The sequence below is a fragment of the Prinia subflava genome, chromosome 1, assembly GCF_021018805.1.
Source record: "Prinia subflava isolate CZ2003 ecotype Zambia chromosome 1, Cam_Psub_1.2, whole genome shotgun sequence".
In the NCBI taxonomy this organism is placed as follows: Eukaryota; Metazoa; Chordata; class Aves; order Passeriformes; family Cisticolidae; genus Prinia; species Prinia subflava.
Genome location: NC_086247.1, coordinates 70061677 through 70083735, shown reverse-complemented (window position 1 = coordinate 70083735; position 22059 = coordinate 70061677). Strand labels below are relative to the sequence as shown.

The following is a 22059-nucleotide window of genomic DNA, read 5'->3' as shown; positions in this document are numbered from 1 at the left end:
ATGTCCTCTAACAGAATGAGAAACAACAATTAATTGTCTTGCTATTTGTACTATGAATCTACTTCTCAGCTGTGAAAGGGAAAGACTAAAAGGACAATAGATTATTTTTTGTCCAGTCAGTTAAAACAAACATAAACTAAGATAGTAAGATTTTTGCATGTCTGAGCCTGGTTGAGACAAAGGAAAGCAGATCCCACTGGTTTTAATGCTATTGTCATGACTAAAAATACTAGCTCTTAATGCAGTATATGATATCATGAGATGACATTTAATGTTCTTCCCTGTTACGTGTGTAATTAAAACCAGAGAAATTGTTCAGTTTTTAAGGTGGCCTCAGATACAACATGCTTAATGACTACTAGGCTGCAGGAGGTTTACTTTCAATAAATTACAACTGCCATTGAAATTCTGAAAAATGTTTGTGTCTTTTTTAAAAGAAAAGAAGTACTTAATATAAAAGTTTTAACGAAAATAGTTTTTGTATGGGTAAATAATGAACTAGAGGGAATCTGCTCACCTTCTTTCCCCTACCCTCTTGTGTTGTTAACCCCCATGACTTATGCTTCTCCAAGACTGTACATTTCTGAGCCTTCCCAGAAGCAAACTGATACCTCACGAGGTTTTCCTTTTGCTAGTACTTGAGTTACCCTCAAAACTTTTCTATCTTCAAGAACATCTCACTCTTTTGGGGAGTCCTGCTGCTTGTATTAACAAGCAAATTCAATTCTCCACTTAAGCTACAGGAAGAAAGGTCCAAGGTGTGAAGACCTCTCTTCCTACCAGTCTGTGGCAATGCCACTCCGTGCCAGTTTTGGTCCCTAATTACAACCTCACTGCTCAGGACTTTCATTTATAATTCCAGAAATTGGCTTGATTTTTTTTTCTTTTGCTTGTTTCCCAGATCTAATGTTTTAAATTCTTCTCAGTGAATGTGGAACCAGAATTTAATGGACTTTGGTATGGTTATGGGACAAAATGAGTGCTCTGGATCAAAAGTCAGTGGAAACTTGTCTTTGAACAGAGTCAATGCATATTTGCAAACATGCAAAATGACAGAAATCAAGCTAAAATCAGTTAATTGTATGTTTATATTCTTCATATATTTGTGCTTTATAATTTGCCTGTTACTAATGATACTGTCCTCCAGGTATCATGGTCATATGTTCTTAGTACAGTACTTCTTTAATAAACTGTGTTTTAATTTGGCTCTGGAGCTGAATATTGAGGTTGAGAAAACAGGTTGAGAAAAAAAGTGAAGTGAAAAGGATTTAGACTATGGGTTTAGATTGGAGTGCTAAAATTGAGAGATTTAACTGAACCAGTTACTGGTCAGAGAGGTAGCCCACCCTCCAGCACCATCCTTGAAGGTCAACCAACTATGCCACCACCACGACTCCTTTATGAGCAAGAATGAAACTGTAGAGTGACACCAAAACTTCAGCATAAATGCAGCACACATGCCACCACCACACAGATTGCACAACTCTACCAACACAAATGCGTAAGGAACACACCCCGGCAATTTAACCTGGGGAGCTTTAAATGGGATTACTTTGCAAATACTGTGTACAAATTTCTACTTGCACTTACTTCTTAGAGCATTATTTTTCTATACAAAAGAGCAGCTAGTTGGCTGAACCATGGGGAAGTTGGTCCTTATTGTCAATTCTTGCCAGGCACAAACATGGGACAGAAAAAGCAAAAGCAAAACCTCTCATCATCTCAAACTCATCCTCTAATATCCACTTGCATTTTTACATTTTCTCCTGTGCTATGATGTGGAGTAAAGAAGAGTACTTCTGTTCTGCCTTTTATAAAAGGTATGTTTGTTTTTCTAGAAATATATCTGCCAAGACTGTTTGCGAGTAGCGTTAGTGGCTAAACGAAATACCCACGGAGTAAGTTGAGTATTAATGGAACAAATATGTATGACTATAGCTATGAATACTCTGTGTTTACCATTTAGACCTCAATGCCACTGGGTAACATCTTTGTCAGGTATTTTCAACATTAGCCCCATATGCTAATTCACTATACTGATATTTCTCCGACTGACTGTTTTCCAGACTTTTGAATTCTCTTCCTTCCTTCCTTCCTTCCTCTCAACTCCTCCCCCTCCAATTCCAAAACTTTCTTTGTCCATACAGATAATTTACGGTACCTGCAAAAGTTGTGACTGTGGGATACTGCCATTTGTTTGCTGGCACCAGGCAACCATTTGTTCTGGAAAGAAATTCTAGACACAAAAAGAAGACAATTGGAAGTCACATTATATTTGAACACTTACAGAGAACTGGTGACATTTTCTTCTGGTCATTAATTTTTTTGGAACTATCACTATTAAATCAATTTGGAGATCCCCTGACACAGAAAGTAATGCTAAGGCTTTTCAAGTGTAGTTCTTCCCTTCCTTCTGCTCACCAGATGCCCATGCAGACAGATTGTGCGTTTTTAAAATATCTGATATGCAGCATTTTGTAAGTGCATTTTCCTCTCACTTCCTCTTCTATTGAGGGCTTTTGGGGATCTCTAACAGCCTCTCCTTTCTTGGGAAGGAAAGGATGAATGGTCCTGCAAGCTGAGTATGCAGTGACTCCTTGCTTACTGCACCAATGACTTGACTTCAGATTTATTCCTCCAGTTCCCCTTTTGTCTGCTATGTGGTAAAATTCCTGTGTAATTTGGTACACTGAATTTACTATACACAGCAATGATATGAAATCATTCTTGAAGTTTTTAAACATTACTTGAAGCATGGAGACATACAGAAATGCCTGAAATAAAACAATGACTGATTATAACAAGATGAATCACAACAAAAACATTTCCAGTTTAGAACATTTGTCACTCTTCACGCAATATAAATTTCAGACTTTAGGGCATGAAGAGAAGGGCTGAAGAGGAGTCACCCTTCTGCCAGGTAAGTTGCACAATGAGTTATGAAAGCTAACATTTACCAGCCTCTCTTGAGTAGAAACAGTGCCATATGGCAACAGCTAATGCAACGGATAGGGAGCCTTCGCATTCTTACACAAGAATGATTTATTCTGTGATTGCAGGAGCCTGGGACTGAATGCCAAGCATTCTGGGTTTAACTCCCATGCTCTGTTATTAATTAAAATATACCACATGAAACTGATGCGCTAGCTCCTATGATACCAAAACTTCTGTACAATGCTCAGATGTTCTTAGGTTATCAGATGGTGAGATCAACAGAAGTGGAAAACTAGGAACACTCCATGTACAGAAACGTTTCAAAGAGTAAGTCAAGGCACAGACTCTGAAACAAGCACCAGCAGATGACAAATGTACATGCAAGCACACGTGCGAGGCTGCAGCAACTGTGCACTTGCATCTACAAGCAAAGGAATGAATTTATCACCTGCAGTTACTTCAGCAATGAATTTAAACATGACCTCGTGTATCTTTTCTTCTTCTCGCACCACAGATACCTGAGTGACCCAAAATCTGTTCTTGCCTAACTACCTCTGTTTACTCTGTTTACCTGATTACTCTTCCTCAGCTATCTCGATGGGTCGCACCAGCTGACACTGGTTCATGCCAACAGTCTGCTCCAACTTTAATTGTTTAGATAAAATGTGAAGAAGTCATCCTCAGATAAGCAGTTACACAGTAACCAGCTTAAAATGACAACATTCAAAGGATCTTACAAATGCAGGAATAGGTACAGCTATGGCATACAGTACTTTTCAAGCATGAGTGTACCAAGGATATAGAGAGGGCAAGCAACTGTGATCAGCAAAGAAGGCAGAGCACACTAGTAAAGCACAGCCATAGGTGAAACAACGTTCAATATTTGCAATGATAAACTGGAAATTCCTTGTATGGAGTAGGGGCTTTAGGGGTTACCCAGATGGGTTGAGTGTTTTATTGATTATTATAGTCAGAAATTAAAAGGTCTGGATACTGCTTGTTATGTGATGAATTTGCTTTGAATCAAGTAACTTTGATGATAAAGAGTAAATTGCCCTTCTGATTGTTTTTCTTAAACCAATGAAGATTTCCCTGTCTTGGTTGCTCTCCAATGTAACTACAGACATTTTGAAACAAATATATTTGATAACTTGAAAACACTTGAATTTTTTAGGCTGAGAGGAAAGTACAAGGAATTTAAACATTGGTTAAAATTTCTTTGGAAAGAATTCCATTACTTGGTTGCCTATTTTTTAATAATAAATGTTCAAGACATAACAGTGCCCAGCAATGTTATTGCAATCCACCCCTCTGTGGTGTAAACAACTAAGTAATGAGACTCACCATGGGATTTTTGAAAAATTCGTATTTTGCGTAATTCTTCCTGAACAAAAATTTACTTTCACTTCCCATTGTGGATTCAACTTGAACTATGAGCTCATGATCTTCCAAGCACCTCTCTGTGGAAAAACAACAAGATGTTAACACAGAGCCAACCAGGAGGAGTGAGACCAACTAAGAACAGAAGTTAAAACAACCCAGTGTGATTCTGTTACCTTTTAAGAAATTGGCAAAACACATTCTAGCTTTCAAACCATATTGCCATGACGCAATACTTTACTTTGTAATGTATTACACAGTTTAACATTATATAGTAGTGTTCTTCAAGGAATTCCTATATCAGGGCTTCATAAGCACAAACTTTTGAGAAAGGAATAGGGTTTTTTTGTGTGTATGCAGTAGCTACAGTAATATAGACAAACCTCTGCTTTTGGCATTGGTTGTGTGCCGTGGAACTGGCAAGGTAGACAGGTTTAAGGGGGAAAAAGTTACAGAAAGGCCACTGTTAGGTCCTGAACTATCACAGAAATACAGTGTTGTATTTGATCACACTCTATAAAACCAGTTCATTTCAAGGTGAACTTCAGGCCTTTATTGTAGATGCTAGACAATGGGGTTTATTATGAAAGAGGTCACAGGATCTACTTTACAGGAATACTGACAGAGACAAATGTTTTGTACACATGACAGGGCAATTTTCTGCTCTAGATTTGGTTACAAGGTAACTCCCCATAACCACCACTTCTCTGGTCAAAAGACTGGCGCATCAAAGCATGAACAGATAGCTTAACAAACCCAATTCACTGAAAGCAGTAACTCGAAAGAAGGCAACTGGCTAAGTGTGCACTACTTAATGAACACATTATCTTGACAAGTCTTCAGAACTTTCTGAGAAAATACTTAGGTATTTTTCAAAAGTTTTAACCAGTCAGTGCTTTCATGCCTTATATAATACAAAATTTAAAAATTAGGTCAAACAAAACATAACTTTTGCAAAGCTTTAAACAAAATGCCTGTGACTTGCTGACCAAAGAAGTTTGCAGAGTCCCTTCCCCACTTTGTGTTCCTGCAATTCCTGTATTCCTACAGTAAGAAATCCCAGGGTGCCCCAGTTCTCTTGGCGTGTTTTCAAAATAGAAAGCAAGCAGTCATTGGCATCTCAAAAAGAGCAAGCTCTGGAATATCACTTGAATTACTGAACTCAGCAAGATTACATGGTGCTCTTTGATTGAAAATATAACCTATGACTGAATGATCCCATCATCTTTTTCACCTGCACTTAATGTGTCAGTCATCACCAGCTCATTGATGACTTCAGCATTTACTGTGCATTTGTAAATTCCAGCCTTGCTATAGATTGTGTTTTCAAAGGGGTTAACACTGAAAAATCTCCATAGTGGGCTGCTCTCGAACAAAGAGCTGTTTCTTAGTGAATCAGGTGTAACACCACTTTGAAGGGGTAGCTCTTTTGACTAACGTGTGCAGCAATACTGCTATGGGGCGGCTGTTAATAAAGGACATTTGGCACCACCTCAGCACTCATCACCTAAACCTACACATTTCTAGGGGCTTTGCAGATAAAGTTTCAGGTATTGCTAATCTGGTGCTACTATCATGATTTTTAAGCAATTGGTGAAGTCAAATCTCCACATTGTGATGAGGACTATGAGGGTGAAGGGCTTATTTTTCAAATTATGCTTCCTTTTTTCCAATGCTTTATTACATTGGTATGAAGCTTCATCACAGTATGAACCCCAAAAGACCTGTAACATGTCCTGTTACAGCCTTATTCTGCCACCACCTAAAGCTGTGGTCTTTGTTTTCCTAACACATTAAAAATTACTTGTCAGGAACAAACTGCTTATTCTGTTCTGAGGAAATGAAGTATAGATGAACATTTGTCAATTGGTTTTGTATTTCAATGTTTAGTTTGTGTAAATATACTTAGTGCCTGTTTCTTAGATGCTTTAGACAACTGACCTAGATGTATTCTGTTACTGCATCAAGACCCTTTTGAGATTCTGTGGTGATACTCTGGCTCATTGAATGTTTATATTTTCATTTTGATGGTCAAAGCCAACTTGGAGAAAAGGTATAGCATTTCATAGCACGTGCATGCAAAAAAAGGGAAGCTAGTCCTGGTCAGTTTGCTGTTACTTCGTAGAAGTTGTACACTTGGGAAGTGCATGGTAATTTGCACTCAGTTGGTACAAACTTGGGATGAACTTGACACACGAGCAACTCAGCCTCAGCCCTGCTTTGAGCTTCCTGCTACAAAACTAGAGGTACAGATGTCAGCCTGCTAATTTCAGTTCAATAGGTCAGTCTGTCTTCAAGTGGCATCGCTGTTGAAGTGACCACAAATGTGTCCTTTCAGTTCATCTGATAGGCCCCACTCAGTCTCCTCTACACACTTCCTGGAATAGACTTTCCCCCCACCCCACCCAAGTTAACCTACGTGATTATCAGAATTTCTACTGAACTGTAGCAGTGATACAAGGTGGGAAAAGGAGCTGTCCTCCATCATGAACGACTCACAGGCATAGCCCAAAATTCTTAATCAGAGAATCACTACAAATGACAGGTGGACCCCTGTACAGAATAGCCTGCCCTGATTTTGCATTTAAGCAAGCGCTGTTAACTGTTCCGCTTCTAATTCACTCATATTAAGGGAAATCAATGCATGTTAACAAAAAAATCTAGGTACAAAACTGCAGCAATGCTTTCTTCTAACCCTCACATTTTTCAGAGCCCTACGATGTTCTCTCCTGCTTCAACTGTATTTAGTAAGATGCACGATTCTGGAACTGGAAAAATGCAGTTTATAGGTAGGGAGGGATTCTTTCAGTGTCCAGACACACACAATCATGTGAATGTCTTCAGCATTATTATTTTTGTTAATGTCCAGTACATAGAACTCTGTCCCCATCCTAAATTAATGACAGTTAAGCATGGAATAGAACACAGGGAGAACACCACATTTTATAAACAGGTCAGGTATACTTAAAGCAGCAAATGAAATTATGGGACCAATTCAAACTTCATAGACTGCTTAAATATTGACTACAACGTGCTTTAGATATTAGCGGTACAGTGCAGCAGGAACAACTTTCAAATGCCAAATCAAGAAAGTCTGATGGCAAATTGTCACACCACTGCCTCCAGTGAGAACACAAATATTTTGTGCAGTCAAATAGCTGTTTAAAGTTATGTGCAAGCACACATTTATATGGAATATAAACATTTATTTTTATGGAATATACTTGGCTATGTGTATGAAGTGAACAGTGAGGTGAGGGTTCCCTCCAAAGTGTGAACTCAAAGACCAACGTAATGATAAATATGCAGCTGGCTTCAAATATTCTATCTTGTCCCCAGTCTGCTCAGCAGTAAAACAATGAATTGGTTCTGCGAACCAAGCTCTTTTGGAAAGTACTATCGGGCAAAATATGGGGAGGAAAAAAAAGATAGTGAACTAAATGAAGGAACTCCCCTCTTTTGTGAGCTTCAAGACTATCAGCTAGAGCATTAAGTCAGCAAGGATGTATTGTGTAAGAAATGTCTTCTAGAAACACCAAATTCTGATTGCTCTTTAATCATATTTCTTTTCACGCTAAGTGTTTATTCACCATTGTTTCCTACTTATACTAGCAATCTTATATCTATATGAACAAATATGGACCATCAGATGCCTGATGATAGCTTCATCCAGGTTGCAGATTACACTTGATCTGACAGTCTCCAAAATACAGGAAAGCATTTAAGCTACAGAGGAGGTAGAAATAAGCAGCCAAATAATAAAAAATTCCAACTGCAACCAAAACTGGTGGATGCATAAAAATTGGTATTTAAAGTTTATTGAATATGTATACTTTAGACCCCAAATTCAAGAAACTGGATGATGCTGTCTCCTGTTAAATGAATTAATTTATTCCCTTTTCTGTCCTCATCCTTTCAAATATGTCAGATCTGTATAATTACATTTTTTTGTGAATTCTTTAAATATCTTTTTCTTTCTCCGTTGCCTTTACACCCCTCTAAAGGTTGCACTACTTCTCACCCAGATCTACTGCACGGCGTACAGGGGACAGCCCTGGGGACAGCCCTGTGGAACAAGGTTTGGTGGCTGCTGAAGCCCAACCTGCACACCCCGTTTCTCTGGGGCCCGCTTTGTGCTTCAGTGTGAAACAGAGGTCCAAGGCAGGCAGGTCCCCATGTATATAAATGCAGCCCGATAAGTATCTTGCTCTTTTCCCATCATTGTTAATTACCAAGTTATTTGTGTGTAAACAGAAGCTTTTGATTTCCTAATCAGCCTCCTGCCCGATTCATTCAGAGATGTCACACACCAGAGTTTGACAGCACAATTAGTCACCATGGAAGCTATTGTGATGTCACAAACACTGAATTGTGGCATCATTGAATGAATCTGGCAGGAGAAGGATGTTGGTTACAAAGGAGAAGGCTTCTGTTTACACAATACCTTGGTAATCAGCAGTGATGGGAAAGAGAATATAGAAAAAGAGAGCCTGGTAGTTTAATGAGCATTGATAAAACTGAAAATTTGTAAAGGTTTTTAGAAGCGCATGTGGCGTATTAAGCTACGGAGATAAAGATTCTGTAATTTATACCTTAATTCTTCACCTCATCCTATGTCCTCAGAACTGAAAGTATATCACAGACATAGACCAGTGAGGGTTTCATGTTGATTTTTTCATCTATTTCTACATTAGGAGAGAGAATAAAACCACTACATAACCAGAATATCCTATGTCTTTGGAGTTTTTTTAAGTGTTAGTCTGCAGAGCAGTGATTTCATTAGTGTTTAACAGTACTGGTTTAAGGCATCACATTTCCAGCAAACCATTTCCTTTTTTTATTCGTAAGGGTTCTGAATTACATTTTTAGACATAAAACCCTCTCTGTTAGCTACAGATAGCATTCACAATTCCAGTGCTGGCGATTGCAGCTTATGATTTGTCTTCCTCTGTTTTCTAGAAAAAACATTCCCCATGAAGTATATCGACTAATACTCCAAATGCTACACTTTTTAAAGTGTTATTGTATGCTACGGAGAATTATAGGTAGCATTATCTGAGCGATACGCTATTGCAAGCTGCACAGCAGAACCCTGTAACTAATCAGTGCCACAAAATAACAGGAAAAGCAAGACTGAATAACATGAGATCCTTTCAGGTACTGTAATTAAACCAATTCATGGTGTTATTTAATTCCCCGCGGTTCTTCCTCTTGCTGCCTTCTTGAAACTGTAACCATGACACCTTAATTTCAATCAGGTGGAGGAGCTGCTGCCTGGAGAGCAGATACCACCGCTGGTCCAGAAATTGCCCATGGATTTGCGGGTGGTGCCACCATTTTTTCCCTGCCTGAAGTCAAGTTTAGCCAACCCCCTCCCCCACCTCAGCATGTCAAGCTTTCATAAGCATTACTGTAGGTACGTAAGGCTGAGTCTGTTCACCCAGGTCTCCCAGCTGGTGATGAGCTGAGCTGTTTCATAGGACTGTACTCTAAGGATCAAGCTTAATTTGCCTAAGCTGTTTATTTGCAATAGCTTCAGACACAGCAAGGTAGCAACAGAGCGCTAGCGTGAAGATTAGACAATTCTTTTTTTTATATAATAAAAAAACAGAGGATGGGAAATAAGGGGAAGGACTTTAAATAGCTTAAACGCTTAACACATCAAATTGTAATACACAGAAAGCACGTATGTGACTTCAGCTAATTGTTCAAATAAAAGCAGTGGAAAAGAAAACGTTCCGTCTGGATGCACATTTATACGAATTACACATATTTTATGTTCCCAGGTAACCATGCCACCCCTTTGACCATTCCCTACCTAATCCTAGGTGAGGGTGATGCTCCACTAGAGTCCAGCTGTTATCATCCACACAATGACTTTTGTAAACGAGCAGCTGACAGAGGTCCCTGGCTGTCATGTCTGCTAGAATCTCGACCACTTTGCTTGTTCCATCTTCACTAAAGACTTTTACATCCTGCAACATAAAGGGTACACTTACAGATCAACAGCTCTGAACATAGGCAAACCACACAGCTACTGCAGAAAAGCATCATCCTCTTGGTGTGAGGGTTCCAAGCACCTTGGCAGCCAGGACAAATGAAATGGATGATTCACTTTATAACACTTTCTCTCCATGCCCCCTAGACCTATTTCCCCTCCCCCCTCCCCAACACCTCCCTGCACTAAACAAAGATTCAGCAGGGTTAATATGACCACGTACACAGGAAAACTGAGAGAGCAGGTTCTGTATAAAGCTGTGTAAGGTAAGCAAACGTGAAACAATGTCGAGAGAGTACTTTGGCAACAGTGGGCGAGAGAAATCACATCCAGTCAAACGCGCACAATTTTCGCTGCGATCCCATCGGAGGCCTCCGAACAATCACAGAGGAGCAGGCCGAGACCCCAAAGATTAAAAAAGGCTCTCTTGTTCCCCACTAACTTTTGATTGTTTCATGTGGCGAAGTCCCACTTGCAGTTTGCCGGCAAATCAATTACCTAGCACAGTCCACACATTTCTTTCCCTGCCCTGACTTCTCTTTTGATCCCAGCTTGAAAGTAGTTTGAAACCAAATGTGCATACGCTGCACATCCTAAATATCAACGGGGATGAGCGAACAAGTCAAGAACCTTCTCCCCCACCTCCTGAATTATACAGATGCTTTCCTCTTTGCATTGTTCTGCTCACGCGAGAGACACTTCCCGCAAAATTATTTCTCCGGGCAAATGTGCAGCTCCCAGATTTAAATAAACTCCGCGTTTAAAACGCTCCGCATCCTAGCGAGAGAAGGAGAGTCTAACAAAAACCTGGAGGGTAATTCGATATGGAAAATCTTACCTCAACGGCACGTAAAAGGCAGCAGTCGGAAGAACAAGATGGCATTTTAAATGGGGATTGCCTCTTGAGAGTTAGTTCTGTGCCTCCGCCGACCCTCTGCAGCCTGCGGCTGGGCGCCCGGGGTGCCGGCGGCGTCAGGGGCGGCCGTACCCTACCTGTCACGTAGCCCCTGCTATGGGGACTGTTCTGGGGAGGGAAACAACTCTGCCAGAGCTCCACTCAAAGGGTTACACGCAATCTTTGCGGTAGTGAATCAAACCACACCGTGCAGACCAATCCTAGCCCTCCCTCCGACTGATGTAATCATTTCCCACACACTATCAGACTTCCAAATTATTCCCGCCTCCCCCACCTCCCAAAAGAAAAAGAAGGAATTACAAAGGAAATGTGGGGTTTCTGTGACGACCTCGGCGCGCCGGAGACCCCCGGGGCGGCCGCGGGGCGGGGTGCGGGGAGCCCGGCACGCGTGTGCCGCTGCCCCGGCGCCGGTGCCGATCCCGCCCCAGCCCGGCCTGCCCGCGCTGATGTCATCGCCTGCAACTTGGGCACTTGAACTTCTCCGCCGCCGCTCCCCGCCCGCCTCGGCTCCGCTCCGGGCCCCGCCGGTGCCACCGCGCCGGGGCCAGCGGGCACGGCCGGCGCCGCCCCACCCCCGGCTCCCCGGTGCTCCGGCTGGGCACAAATTCGAGCCCGGCGAGGGAGGAGTTAAAGCCTCATCCAGCCCAAGTGACTCAAACCCGCGCGTTCAGGAAACGGCTTCATCTGACAGCAGGGATGAGCCAGCTCTTTCAAGATCGGGCTCTGGAGAGGAGAGGAGGGGGAATCCCGGTTGCTCTGGGGAAGGCATGCGTGCTGTGCAATGTTACGGCTGCGCTCCTGCCAACGCTTAGCCAAGCCAGAGGCATCCTCACACACGCAGGAATTTGTTGGGCGTGGGGGCGGCCCCGTTTTCTGTCCTGCGGGCAAGTCTCCGTTGTGTCGCTAGCGCCGTGTCGCAGCAGAGCCCCGCAGCACACCCGCGGCGGCCCGGCCCGCTCCGCCGCTCGGCAGACGCGGGACGGGACCCGGGCGGACGGATGCCCGGGACAGCCCAGGCATCGCACCGCAGCGTGCGAGCAGGGAGCGCAGCTCCCGTGCTCCCTCCCACGATGGGCAGGCACACCGAAAAGCCGGGATGCAACAACACAGAAAGTAGCTATTTTGTTTGTTTTAGTGGGGAATGGGAGGGACTAACACCCGCTTGATATTTTTTTCTTCTTCTACTTTCTAAAGTATAGCCATAGGTTGGACCGAAAAGTTGCTGGTGAAAAAATTTCTCTCCACTTTTAGCTTACTCTGTGCACCTAACTGCACTTTCTTTATTGAAACGAAACTCTTTTGGATGGATTTCCTGCCTCGGGAACCAACCTGGTGACATCATTCATTCATTAGTCACGAGCAGCACAGCCCTCTGCTCTCCGCCTCAGGTTTCGCAGGGGAGCCCGAACCAGGAGTACGCCACAGCAATCGCCACTTCTGCCACACTGGAGGACAAACCTCCCCTCTTTCCTGCTGGGAACAAGGCAGGACAGACCGCACCTGATCACTGCCAGTGCCAAGCCCCAAAAGAGAGGCAAAGCTGTTCTGCTGAGGGTGCCTCTGTGTCCCGCGCAGGTGGAAAAGAGAGAGCTGTAACACAACCACCGCACTTTCCTCTGCTCCCAAGCATGGAAAGCCTTAATGCCGTGTGGCCACTGGAAGAAAGCTGCAGCTGTCTTTTATGCTCACTCATGCTGTGCTCTCTGCTGTGCTCTCTCGGTATGAAGTAAAGGGGTCATGGGTGCGTGTCCCACCCTCTCCCTCCTTGCCCAGAGTCAGAGCTGATGCTGATGCCAGCCTCCCTGAAGTCCCACAGCATTTCTAATTATTGGATACCCAAGGCTCCAGTGTGGTGTGCAACTACTGTAAGGCCATGCTCCCTCCTCCAGAGAGCCAGGCCCTAGAGGCAGCACCCACTGTCCCCACACCACAGCCACTATGGGAGCTGTGTTACAAACACTGATATGTTAATTCAGACCATTCAGAGCAGGGACCAGTCAGCCCTCGGTGTTAACAGTGCCTTTAAAGCCCAGGGACTGGAGTGCAGTGGGTGGGCAGCGTGAACGCAGCGACGAGCAGGTTAACTTCACTGACTATTAATAATGCTGTGTTTGCCATCAAGGGCAGTGCAAGGCCATGTATCACCACTGACATCACAGATATAAAACACTGCATCAGGAGGGGATGTAATGGCCTGAGCTGACCCTGCCCCAGGGGACGGGAGAGAGGCAGAAGTGAGATGAAACCCTGTGCCTCTGCAGAGGAAAGAGTGCAACAGCCCCTATGAGGCTTACATGGAAGGTAAGGGGATTTGATGCCCCCACACAATGCTGAAGAGTTATGAAGTATAACCACAAATACGAAACCACCTTGACAACAAAGCTTCACCTCCAACTTTCTGACAGTTTCTGTGACAAAAGATGCAGAAAACAGTGTTCCTGTATCACAGAGGGGACTGAATTTAAAGTCAACTGGTCAAATCCAACTCTCTCACTTTTTTTTTTTTTTTTTCCCTAAGGAAGCACCTCCCATTTTAGGGGCTCCCTATTCAGACTTCTTTCAGCAGAAACACTGTTTCACTTCCAAAATTGATTTGAGGCTTATTAGCTACAAAGGAAAATGAAGAATGATTCATTTGAATAAAATACTGTAATAATGAAAACACTTAGTCTGATGAGAGGTTCAAAAAGTTAGTCTGACACTTTTGCCCTGCATCCCTCCGAGAAATGCAATGAAATGCAACAGCAGACTGCCTGCAACAGTGATTTACAAAAGGCCCTAATTACGTCAGCAGCACAAGGCACCTTCTATTCAAAATTAAGGTTAAGAATGCTAAGCCAACCAGAGCACTATATTGGCTGAACATTCAGTGCTTTACAGCGCAAAGGAGCAGATAACAGACTGCACCATTGTTCTGGGAAGAAGTCTTCCCCCAAGCTTTTCTTTTCTTTTTTCAAAAGACAAAAAGACTTAAAAAATTAAAAATTTAAAAGAACATTAATATTCATTACTTCAGTGGTTTCATATAATGGGTTGCATATCTTGACTATCTTCATGGCTGTTTCATCTTCCAGCCTCAGTTCCTCAACCTCACTGCAGTATTTTGTGTGTATCAAGTAATGCAAATATTTAAGGAATGTGAAGGGGAAAAGAAAACAACAACAAAAACCAGAAAACCCAAGCGGTCATGTGATGGTCAAATCATTTCTTCTCCACTTTTTATGCTCTTTCCTTTTTCTTCAAAACAAAACCTATGACTGTATACAATAATTACAGAAATTCATTCTTTTACATGATGTTATGCTGAAAATCTTCAGTGGCAAATAGATTTACATTTGCATTCTACAATCTGAAATTAAACAGTGTCATTTATGTCAGTGCAGACCAACCTGTGTTACCCTTCTTATGACCAAACATAAGAAGGAAGCATCAGTTATCAGAAGGCCCTCTGACTGAGATCTAATAGATAAAAGGTTTCAGTACACTAGTTCTTCGAGAGTCCCCCTTTATAAGACATGTAGATCAGAGACTTCACAGAAAGCTATTAAAATACACTGAAGAGTCATTACTAAGAGCTGCACAAACAGAAAATCAGTCCAGCAAGTTTTGACTCCCATTCCCCAATTTCACTCATCAAGATTGTTCAGACATGTCAATCATACAATCAGGGAGGTAAACAGAAGGAAAATGGAACCAAAATGTGTGCATGTACCTTGTGCAAGCAGAAGCAGCTATTTACTGCAGAAGGCACCTATATAGCTTATCAGCTCACAAGAGCAGAGTCAGAGTCACTGGAGGAATGAGGAAGCTTTCAATTAGGTCAACTCAAAGCTGCTGAAGACTCAAGCTCAGCCTGCAGGCTACCCTTGAACTGCTATTTGCCTGGTTGAAAAAGCAACAAATAAAATAAGGTTTTGCTTCCTAAAGTTACGAACCTTTGAAAAACAAAGGTCTCTAAGCATGCTCTGTGCATACCTAACAGGCAAACAACTCAGTCAACCACATCTATGTGCTGGAGCACCTGCCAGTCCCCCTTTACTTGCCCAGCAGCATTAAGGCAGCTTTATAAAACATGGAAATTTCAACTGCTGCAATGAAATAAATATATAGGTCAACCCCATGGCTCTTTTTGCCTTCTCTGTTGCACTGCTCATGCAGGAAAATAGCCCTTCAGTCAAACAGCAGTGGTAACTGCAATACATTGTGGATAAGATCACTTATACACGAGGCATCAGATAGTACTTCCTTATAAAAGAAAAAAAAAAACAACAAAAAACAACTGTGAGGTATTTGATCACTGCTTTTTTTCCCTCTACATATACACATAAAACCCTTGGAAATGCTGAGGTTAAGGTTCTCATAGCAACATTAACTCTCTCCTCTGGCATACACTATATTTAGGTACACATTTAAAAACCTATGAACAACGAAGCAGAACAACTGTTGTACGATCAAGATCTATGACTTTCATATTCAGAACAGCAACCTCAAAAAAAAATCCCACAAACCCCTGCTTTAGTTTGCCATGTTTTAAAACCCTCATTTTGCCCCCTTTCACTGGGCTATTGAGTTTTAAACCCATTTCCAAGGGTCAGAGGAATAACCTGACCTGAAGGGGAATCTTAATACCATCTTATGCTCGGTGGTCATCAAAACCAATACTTAAGTCATAAACTCCATGAGGGGTGTACCAGCAAGAGAGATTTTGGGAATCACAAAGATGGTTAGAGCAGGATTAGTGCCAGGTTCAACTCAGCATTGGTATTTGGAAGCTTAGCTCTTCTGAAGAGATCATGTATGACCCAGTCACAGATGAACCCAGTGATTCTGGAGAGTTACATTCCTTTTGAAAGTAAGGGAGAGAGATGGAGTAACTTAACATCTAAAGCACATGACAAAGGCTCCTGATTCTGGACTTAAGATGGATGCTGTAAGCTATGCTGGCTGAATTCAGGCCACCGTGGTGAATAATCAAGCAAACGTCTCTCTGCACTATTGACATCACAGTTTAACCCCAGCCAGCAGCTTAGCCCCACACAGCTGCTCACTTACTGCCCCCAGTGGGACAGGGGAGAGAGCTGAAGGGAATGAGGTTAGATAACTGATGGGTTGAGACAAAGACAGTTTAATCAGAAAAGCAAAAGCCATGCACATGAGCAAAGCAAAACATGAAATTCATTCCCCACTTTCCATGGGCAGATAGGCGTTCAGCCATCCCCAGGAAAGCCTATCATGACTAATGGTGATTTGGGAAGACAAAAACCACCACTTCAAACTTTCCCCCCCTTGCCCCCATCCTTCTTCTTCCCTCAGCTCATAGGCCAAGCATGACACCCAATGGTGCAGGATTTCCCTTGGGTTAGTTGGTGTCAGCTGTCCCGACTGCATCCCCTTGAGCTGCTTGTGTTCCTCTCCCCTCCTTGCTGGAGGGGTGGGGTGAGGACCAGAAAAGACCTTTCCTCTGTGCAAGCACTGCTGAGCAGTGACAAACATCTCTGGAATTATCAACACTGCTTTCACCACAAATCCAAAACATGGCCCCCTAGCAGCTACTAAGACGAAAATTAACTCTACCCCAGTCAAACCTAGCACAATTACACACTGCAATTGTTGACATTTGAGCTTAAAGAAATAAACGAAGTGTGTTATGTTGCATATACACAAAGCACGTTTAAAGAAACATATACAATGAGCAATTTGGGGCACTATTAAAGTTCAAAATAGAAATATTGTAATAACAAGCCAAAGCTTTTCCTCCTCTAATTCAAAACTGCATGTGAAAATGACTATTTGCTATGCAGGCACTGAATTATCTGCTTCTGTCTACTCAAAACTCAAAGCATTTCTTAAATCTAAAAGTATTGCTCTCTGTATAGGTTTAGCATTGTATAGCAACTGCATCAAAGCATCTTCAAAAATCTCAGCTGTTTACCTACAACTGTGTAGAGCACATTTTCAAGACATAACCACTGCCTGCATGAACAAAAGATTTATTTCAACGTGTGTGCACATACTTAGAGGCTGAAGGTTTGGAAACTGTAAGCTGCTACCCTGTAATTTCCATATTTTAAAAATAAATAGCGGAATGCAGTTTTAAGTGATACATACCTACATACAGACAACACATCAATTTTGTGACAGTATTCCCAAAAGCTGTTTCAACTCTTTCCCACTTTGGTTTAATGTTCAGATGTTCAGATAGATCATTTGACCTGTTTGACATTTTCACATCTTCCCACTCAATTCCTCATTTGCCTCTCATTTTTAGGTAAAAGAAAGGAGAAAGACTTTTTCAATCCTTCTGAGAGTAACAATAGGCCTTTATGAATTTTGCTGAGGCTTCAGGGTATTTGCAGAATGCTGGAAGAGAGAAAGCTCGGGAAGCAGTTTGTATAGGTTTGACAGTCCACACCAGCACGAAGGGAGTGCAGCAACAGCCAGCTCACTCAGTCCTGGATCTGGGGGTCCAGACTGTTCCAGCATTTTCTATTAGTTTTGACTGCAAGTCTGTGAATGTGCTCCCTTCTCTCCACACAGCTCCTCCTAACAGCAATTGCTTTTTATGCAAAAATCTTTTCTGGTTTCAAGATCCTTTACATACATTAAAAAAGACAGTTACAGACACTGTTACACTCTCTTGATTATGTAATGAAAGGTGTTAAATGATTTTGCTGGCACTAACCTTTATCTTTCACATATTTTATTGTGCAATTTATCCCTAGATAGTTTGCAATTCTCTTCAGCTGTGCTTACAGAATGCATTATTTATTGTCTGAATTTGCTCCAAGAGAAAGGTTTAGTACAAAACTTCTTGCAAACACTATTTAAATCACTAACAACCCTAGAAAGGGTAATACAAAGAAAAACCATAATAATTTCTTGATTAAATCCTTAAGTAACCAAGCTAGTTACTGAGTATTTTAAATTGCTTTGCCATTATAAATTACTCTGTAGAAAAGGAATTATTACCACATCTTCCTTGCTGCACAGGGTTCCAACCACAAGAACCACATTAATTTGAAACTTGGCAGCGGGCGCAACAAGGCTCCAGGGAGCAGCTTCCCATAGGATTTAGGAAAATGGTACAGGTCCCCAGGACTTGGATGGCTCCTTCTTTCCCAGTGTGACAACAGCAGCTGAGGCCCTTGTCATCTAGGGACCAGGCCACCCTATGAGCCAAAAAGCCATTTCAGCACAGGGCTTGGCAACGTGCAATTGGCTTCTCACTTTGATTTCCAATTATCCAAGCAGAACTTCTGTGTGGGTAGCTCACAAACCTCCCCTTCCCTTGCACGTTTTTCTCAGGAGAGAGGAGCAGAGAGGTTGCAGAGCAGACAACAGCAACGCCTTTAAGGGCTGCACACACACCTAGACCTGGCTCCAGCACTCTATCTGCATCTACAGGTCCAGCCACATATTACTGAGAAAGGGAGCAGAGACTGCTTTCAAAGATGTCTTTGGAGACTGAGGATTAGTATTTGAAAATGTATGCATTTTTAATGCATGAGAAAACCTCTGGGGTGGTGACTGTCTCTTATGTGATAAAATGGCACCTTGGAATTTTGGTTCTGGTTGATGTAGTAACAGAAATAAAATGGAACAAAACCAGCAGCCCAACAATAGGGGACAATGCCAAATAAACTGTATTTGGAATGTCCAGACACAACAAAACAAACACGTTATTTTAGGAATGAGTACTTATGAAATTTGTCTTGAACCAATACAATCCAATTTACCTAGTCTGGTAGCAGAGGAATCTAAACTAGCATTAAGATGTAGAGCTGGACAGAAATTAAACTTAGAATGCAGTACAGGGTAAGACAAAGATAGACCCTCTTCCCACTCCTGTGTCTTCCTCCATCCTCCCAAAAAAGTAATCACAAGGAGTGAAAAAGCCAAGGATTTAAGGACTTGTGAATCTGTTCCCAAGCGCTTGCAAGAGCAGAGTTCCTAAGGTTTCCTCCGCATCTCTGAGGGCTAAAATGAATTAAAAAAATTAATGAAAACAAGTCCTTAGCTGAAGCCCCAGCTACTAGATGTGCTAGAACTGACTTCAGCAGCATGAAAAGAGTTTTCAGAAACAGATACAGTGGTGCACTAGATTAAAAAAAAAAAAAAAATCAATTATTGGTCTTTACAAGAGTTCCTTTATTCCTCACACACACACACTCACACACACATCCTGATGAAGCAATGACATTCCAGAACAGGAAGTTACACTAAAGATGCCAGGAGAGTGGGGGAAGCTGGAAAGCAAAACAAAAGAAACTTTTAAAGAAAAGCCTCTATGAATTCAACATGTGTAACTTGATAAGAATCAAGTATGATATATTACATGGAGACAAAATACAAAGGCTACAACCAACCTAAGGGTGAAAATACGAAGATGAGAACAACTTAGGACAGTGAAAAAGATAATGGAAGCTATTGGAAAAAAAAAGGCAAAATACGGAGAAAGACGCCTCATGAAAATTGGCCGTAACCTACGGACACTCAAGGAATGATGGTCATTTAAAATACAAACACCCTATGAAATTTACAGCACAATGGCGTCTGTGCGCTGCAAATCCCAAAAGCTCAAGCACATCTTGGAACTACGGATTTCCCGCACTCCGACAGCATCGGGCACAACGCACCATCGGTTTTTCCAGTCGGGCTGAGTTCATACTGCTCTGACAGTAGCAGCAGGGTGCGTTATGAGGAGAGGGTGACAGGCTGAACTCCAGCAGCAAGGCAGAGCATCCCACTGCCCGGCCGTCAGCTGCCTCCGCGCCGTACAGCGTTCAGCAATGCCGCTTAACTTCCCGTCTCCCAAGCTACCAGCTCTGGAAGCCGGCGATTCCACGCAGAGAGCATCAGCTAATTGTTGCTGCCCGCAATGTTCAGGATGTTTTATGGGTCAGTTTGTCACATGCACATAATAAATGCTTTTAACAGAGCTGCTCACATTGGGCGGGGAGGGGATTTCTGCGCAACTGTGTAAGCATCGATTGTGTGGCCAGAATTAACCCCCTGCAGATCTTTACCCAGGAAAAGTTATGTCAATGGAAGAAGAGAGCTTATGTTTTCTTTTCCCCAAGGCATGTGTAATTCTCATTTTCAGTAAGTTCTTTAATGGAAAGAAAACTGTTCCATGAAACTGCTCTGCTGTTTAATTTTTGGTAGATGTAAGTATCAGAGTGGTGATATAGCAAAAGTTTCCAGGGCTGATGTAAGATTTAGGGTTATGACACCATGATTAAGCTGGATAGTCTCTCTTGCATGCAGCTAACCCCATGCAAATTCTACTCTCTTCGAACCTGCTAAGAATTATTCATTTTCAGTGGAAAAAAAAAAGTGAGAAAAATATTGGCATAAATCCAAAAACAATTAATACAAGCGATTTATTAGCATACAGTGTCTAACGACCCCACCCAAAAATACTTCATGTAGAGATCCAAGGTACCAAGGAATTTTTCACATCTCTCACTGCTCTGCTTTGCTGCTGCACCCATCCATCCATGCACAGTACAGGAAGATCAGCTCTTGAGTTTAAGTCCACAGCAAGCATCTCTAACTTATCTATTTCCAAGTTCCCTCTCCAGGACTTGTTTGGGGCCAGTTTGCACACCCCTTCCTCTGAGCAGGGGCACCACAAACAAAAAAACAAACACAAAAAAACCCCACACAACCCAACCCTTTGCTTAGCTTACAGGGACAAATTCCCTGCTGCCATGGTTACCACTCCAACTTCTCCTATGGAACTAGAAATAAAAAAAAAAAAAAAAAAAAAAAACTTCCCTGAGAACAGACGGCTATATGTTAGCTCTCCCTCCCCTCACTCATCATTGTTAGCCACTAAATCAGCTACATCTGGCATATTTAATTTGGACTAAATAAAATGTCACTAATTAAAAAGATGCCGAACAAGCAATCCATGACATTATAGAAACAGCTTGGTATTCAGCCTATTATGAACTGAAAGGAATCAACCAGTTTTTACCAAAAGCTGAGAAACAAAGGCAACTAAATGGTCCTCTGTACAATCCCACTCACAACAATGTCCTTCAGCTCTCCCCTATCATCTACATGTACTGAGGTTTCCAGGCATTAATTCCTGGAGCAGCAGTGGCTCAAAAGTGATGTAGTTAGCTCATTATAGATTGTATTACATGGATTGAAGTCTGCAGCATTTATGCCAACTTTTAAAAAGAAGGTTACTTTGCTAAAGGCACAGTAAGACATTCAGCAGGCATACACACAAGTTGCTTTAGAGGACCTGTGGCCACATAGCAGATGAACAGTAATAGCCCCTCCTCTCTTATGTTCTCCCCAGTTCTCAGCGGCCTGATCTGAAGTACCACAAACTGCTCCCTCCTCTCTTGCAGCTCCCCTCCTCAGCCTGTTCCTGAAGATTAACATGTCAGCTCTCTGCATCTCCTGCAGCAGGTCACAGTGCAGAGATTTGAGTGCTGCTTTGTACCAACACCTATTCCAGAGCAGCTCCTCTTACCCTGACATCAATACACCCTCCCCACCCAGTCCTTCCCATCATACTACACACGTCCTTCTACTTTGCACGTACATCATTATCAGTATTCCACTGCTGCTTATCAGACAGATTTCAGTGCAAAGCTGCACTGAATCATATAAACCTCTTTTCACAGCTCTTAAATGTTTTCTATCATCTTTTTTGCCAACTGGTAATCTTTCATTCTATCCCTTGTGACTAGTTGAATAAGCATTTGAGTGATGTTATTTTTAGTGTCTCTAAGGCTGAGGATTTCCCAAGAGAACAGATCATCTTCTAAGTGCTCTGGTCCAGGTATTCATCATTTATAAATCAGACGAC

General features: G+C 42.2%; 1 protein-coding gene across 10 annotated transcripts in view; it reads right to left on the bottom strand.

Moving 5' to 3' along the window:
* The window catches only part of GRB10 (growth factor receptor bound protein 10), a 144679-nt gene that overhangs the window by 13914 nt on the left and 108706 nt on the right, over positions 1-22059 (bottom strand). For 7 of the 10 annotated variants that reach the window (XR_010080592.1, XM_063399300.1, XM_063399290.1 and 4 more), the window contains 3 exons: positions 10133-10289; positions 4279-4394; positions 2162-2236 (listed from right to left, as the gene is read on the bottom strand). Coding sequence is in view for 9 of the 10 variants with exons in the window: in XM_063399300.1 (XP_063255370.1) it covers positions 2162-2236; positions 4279-4394; positions 10133-10289 (348 nt within the window). In the remaining variant the exon portion in view is untranslated. Of the gene's footprint in view, positions 1-2161; positions 2237-4278; positions 4395-10132; positions 10290-11150; positions 11505-11528; positions 12308-22059 lie in introns of those variants that run through there. The other 3 variants (XM_063399307.1, XM_063399342.1, XM_063399366.1) reach the window with 3 other exon arrangements.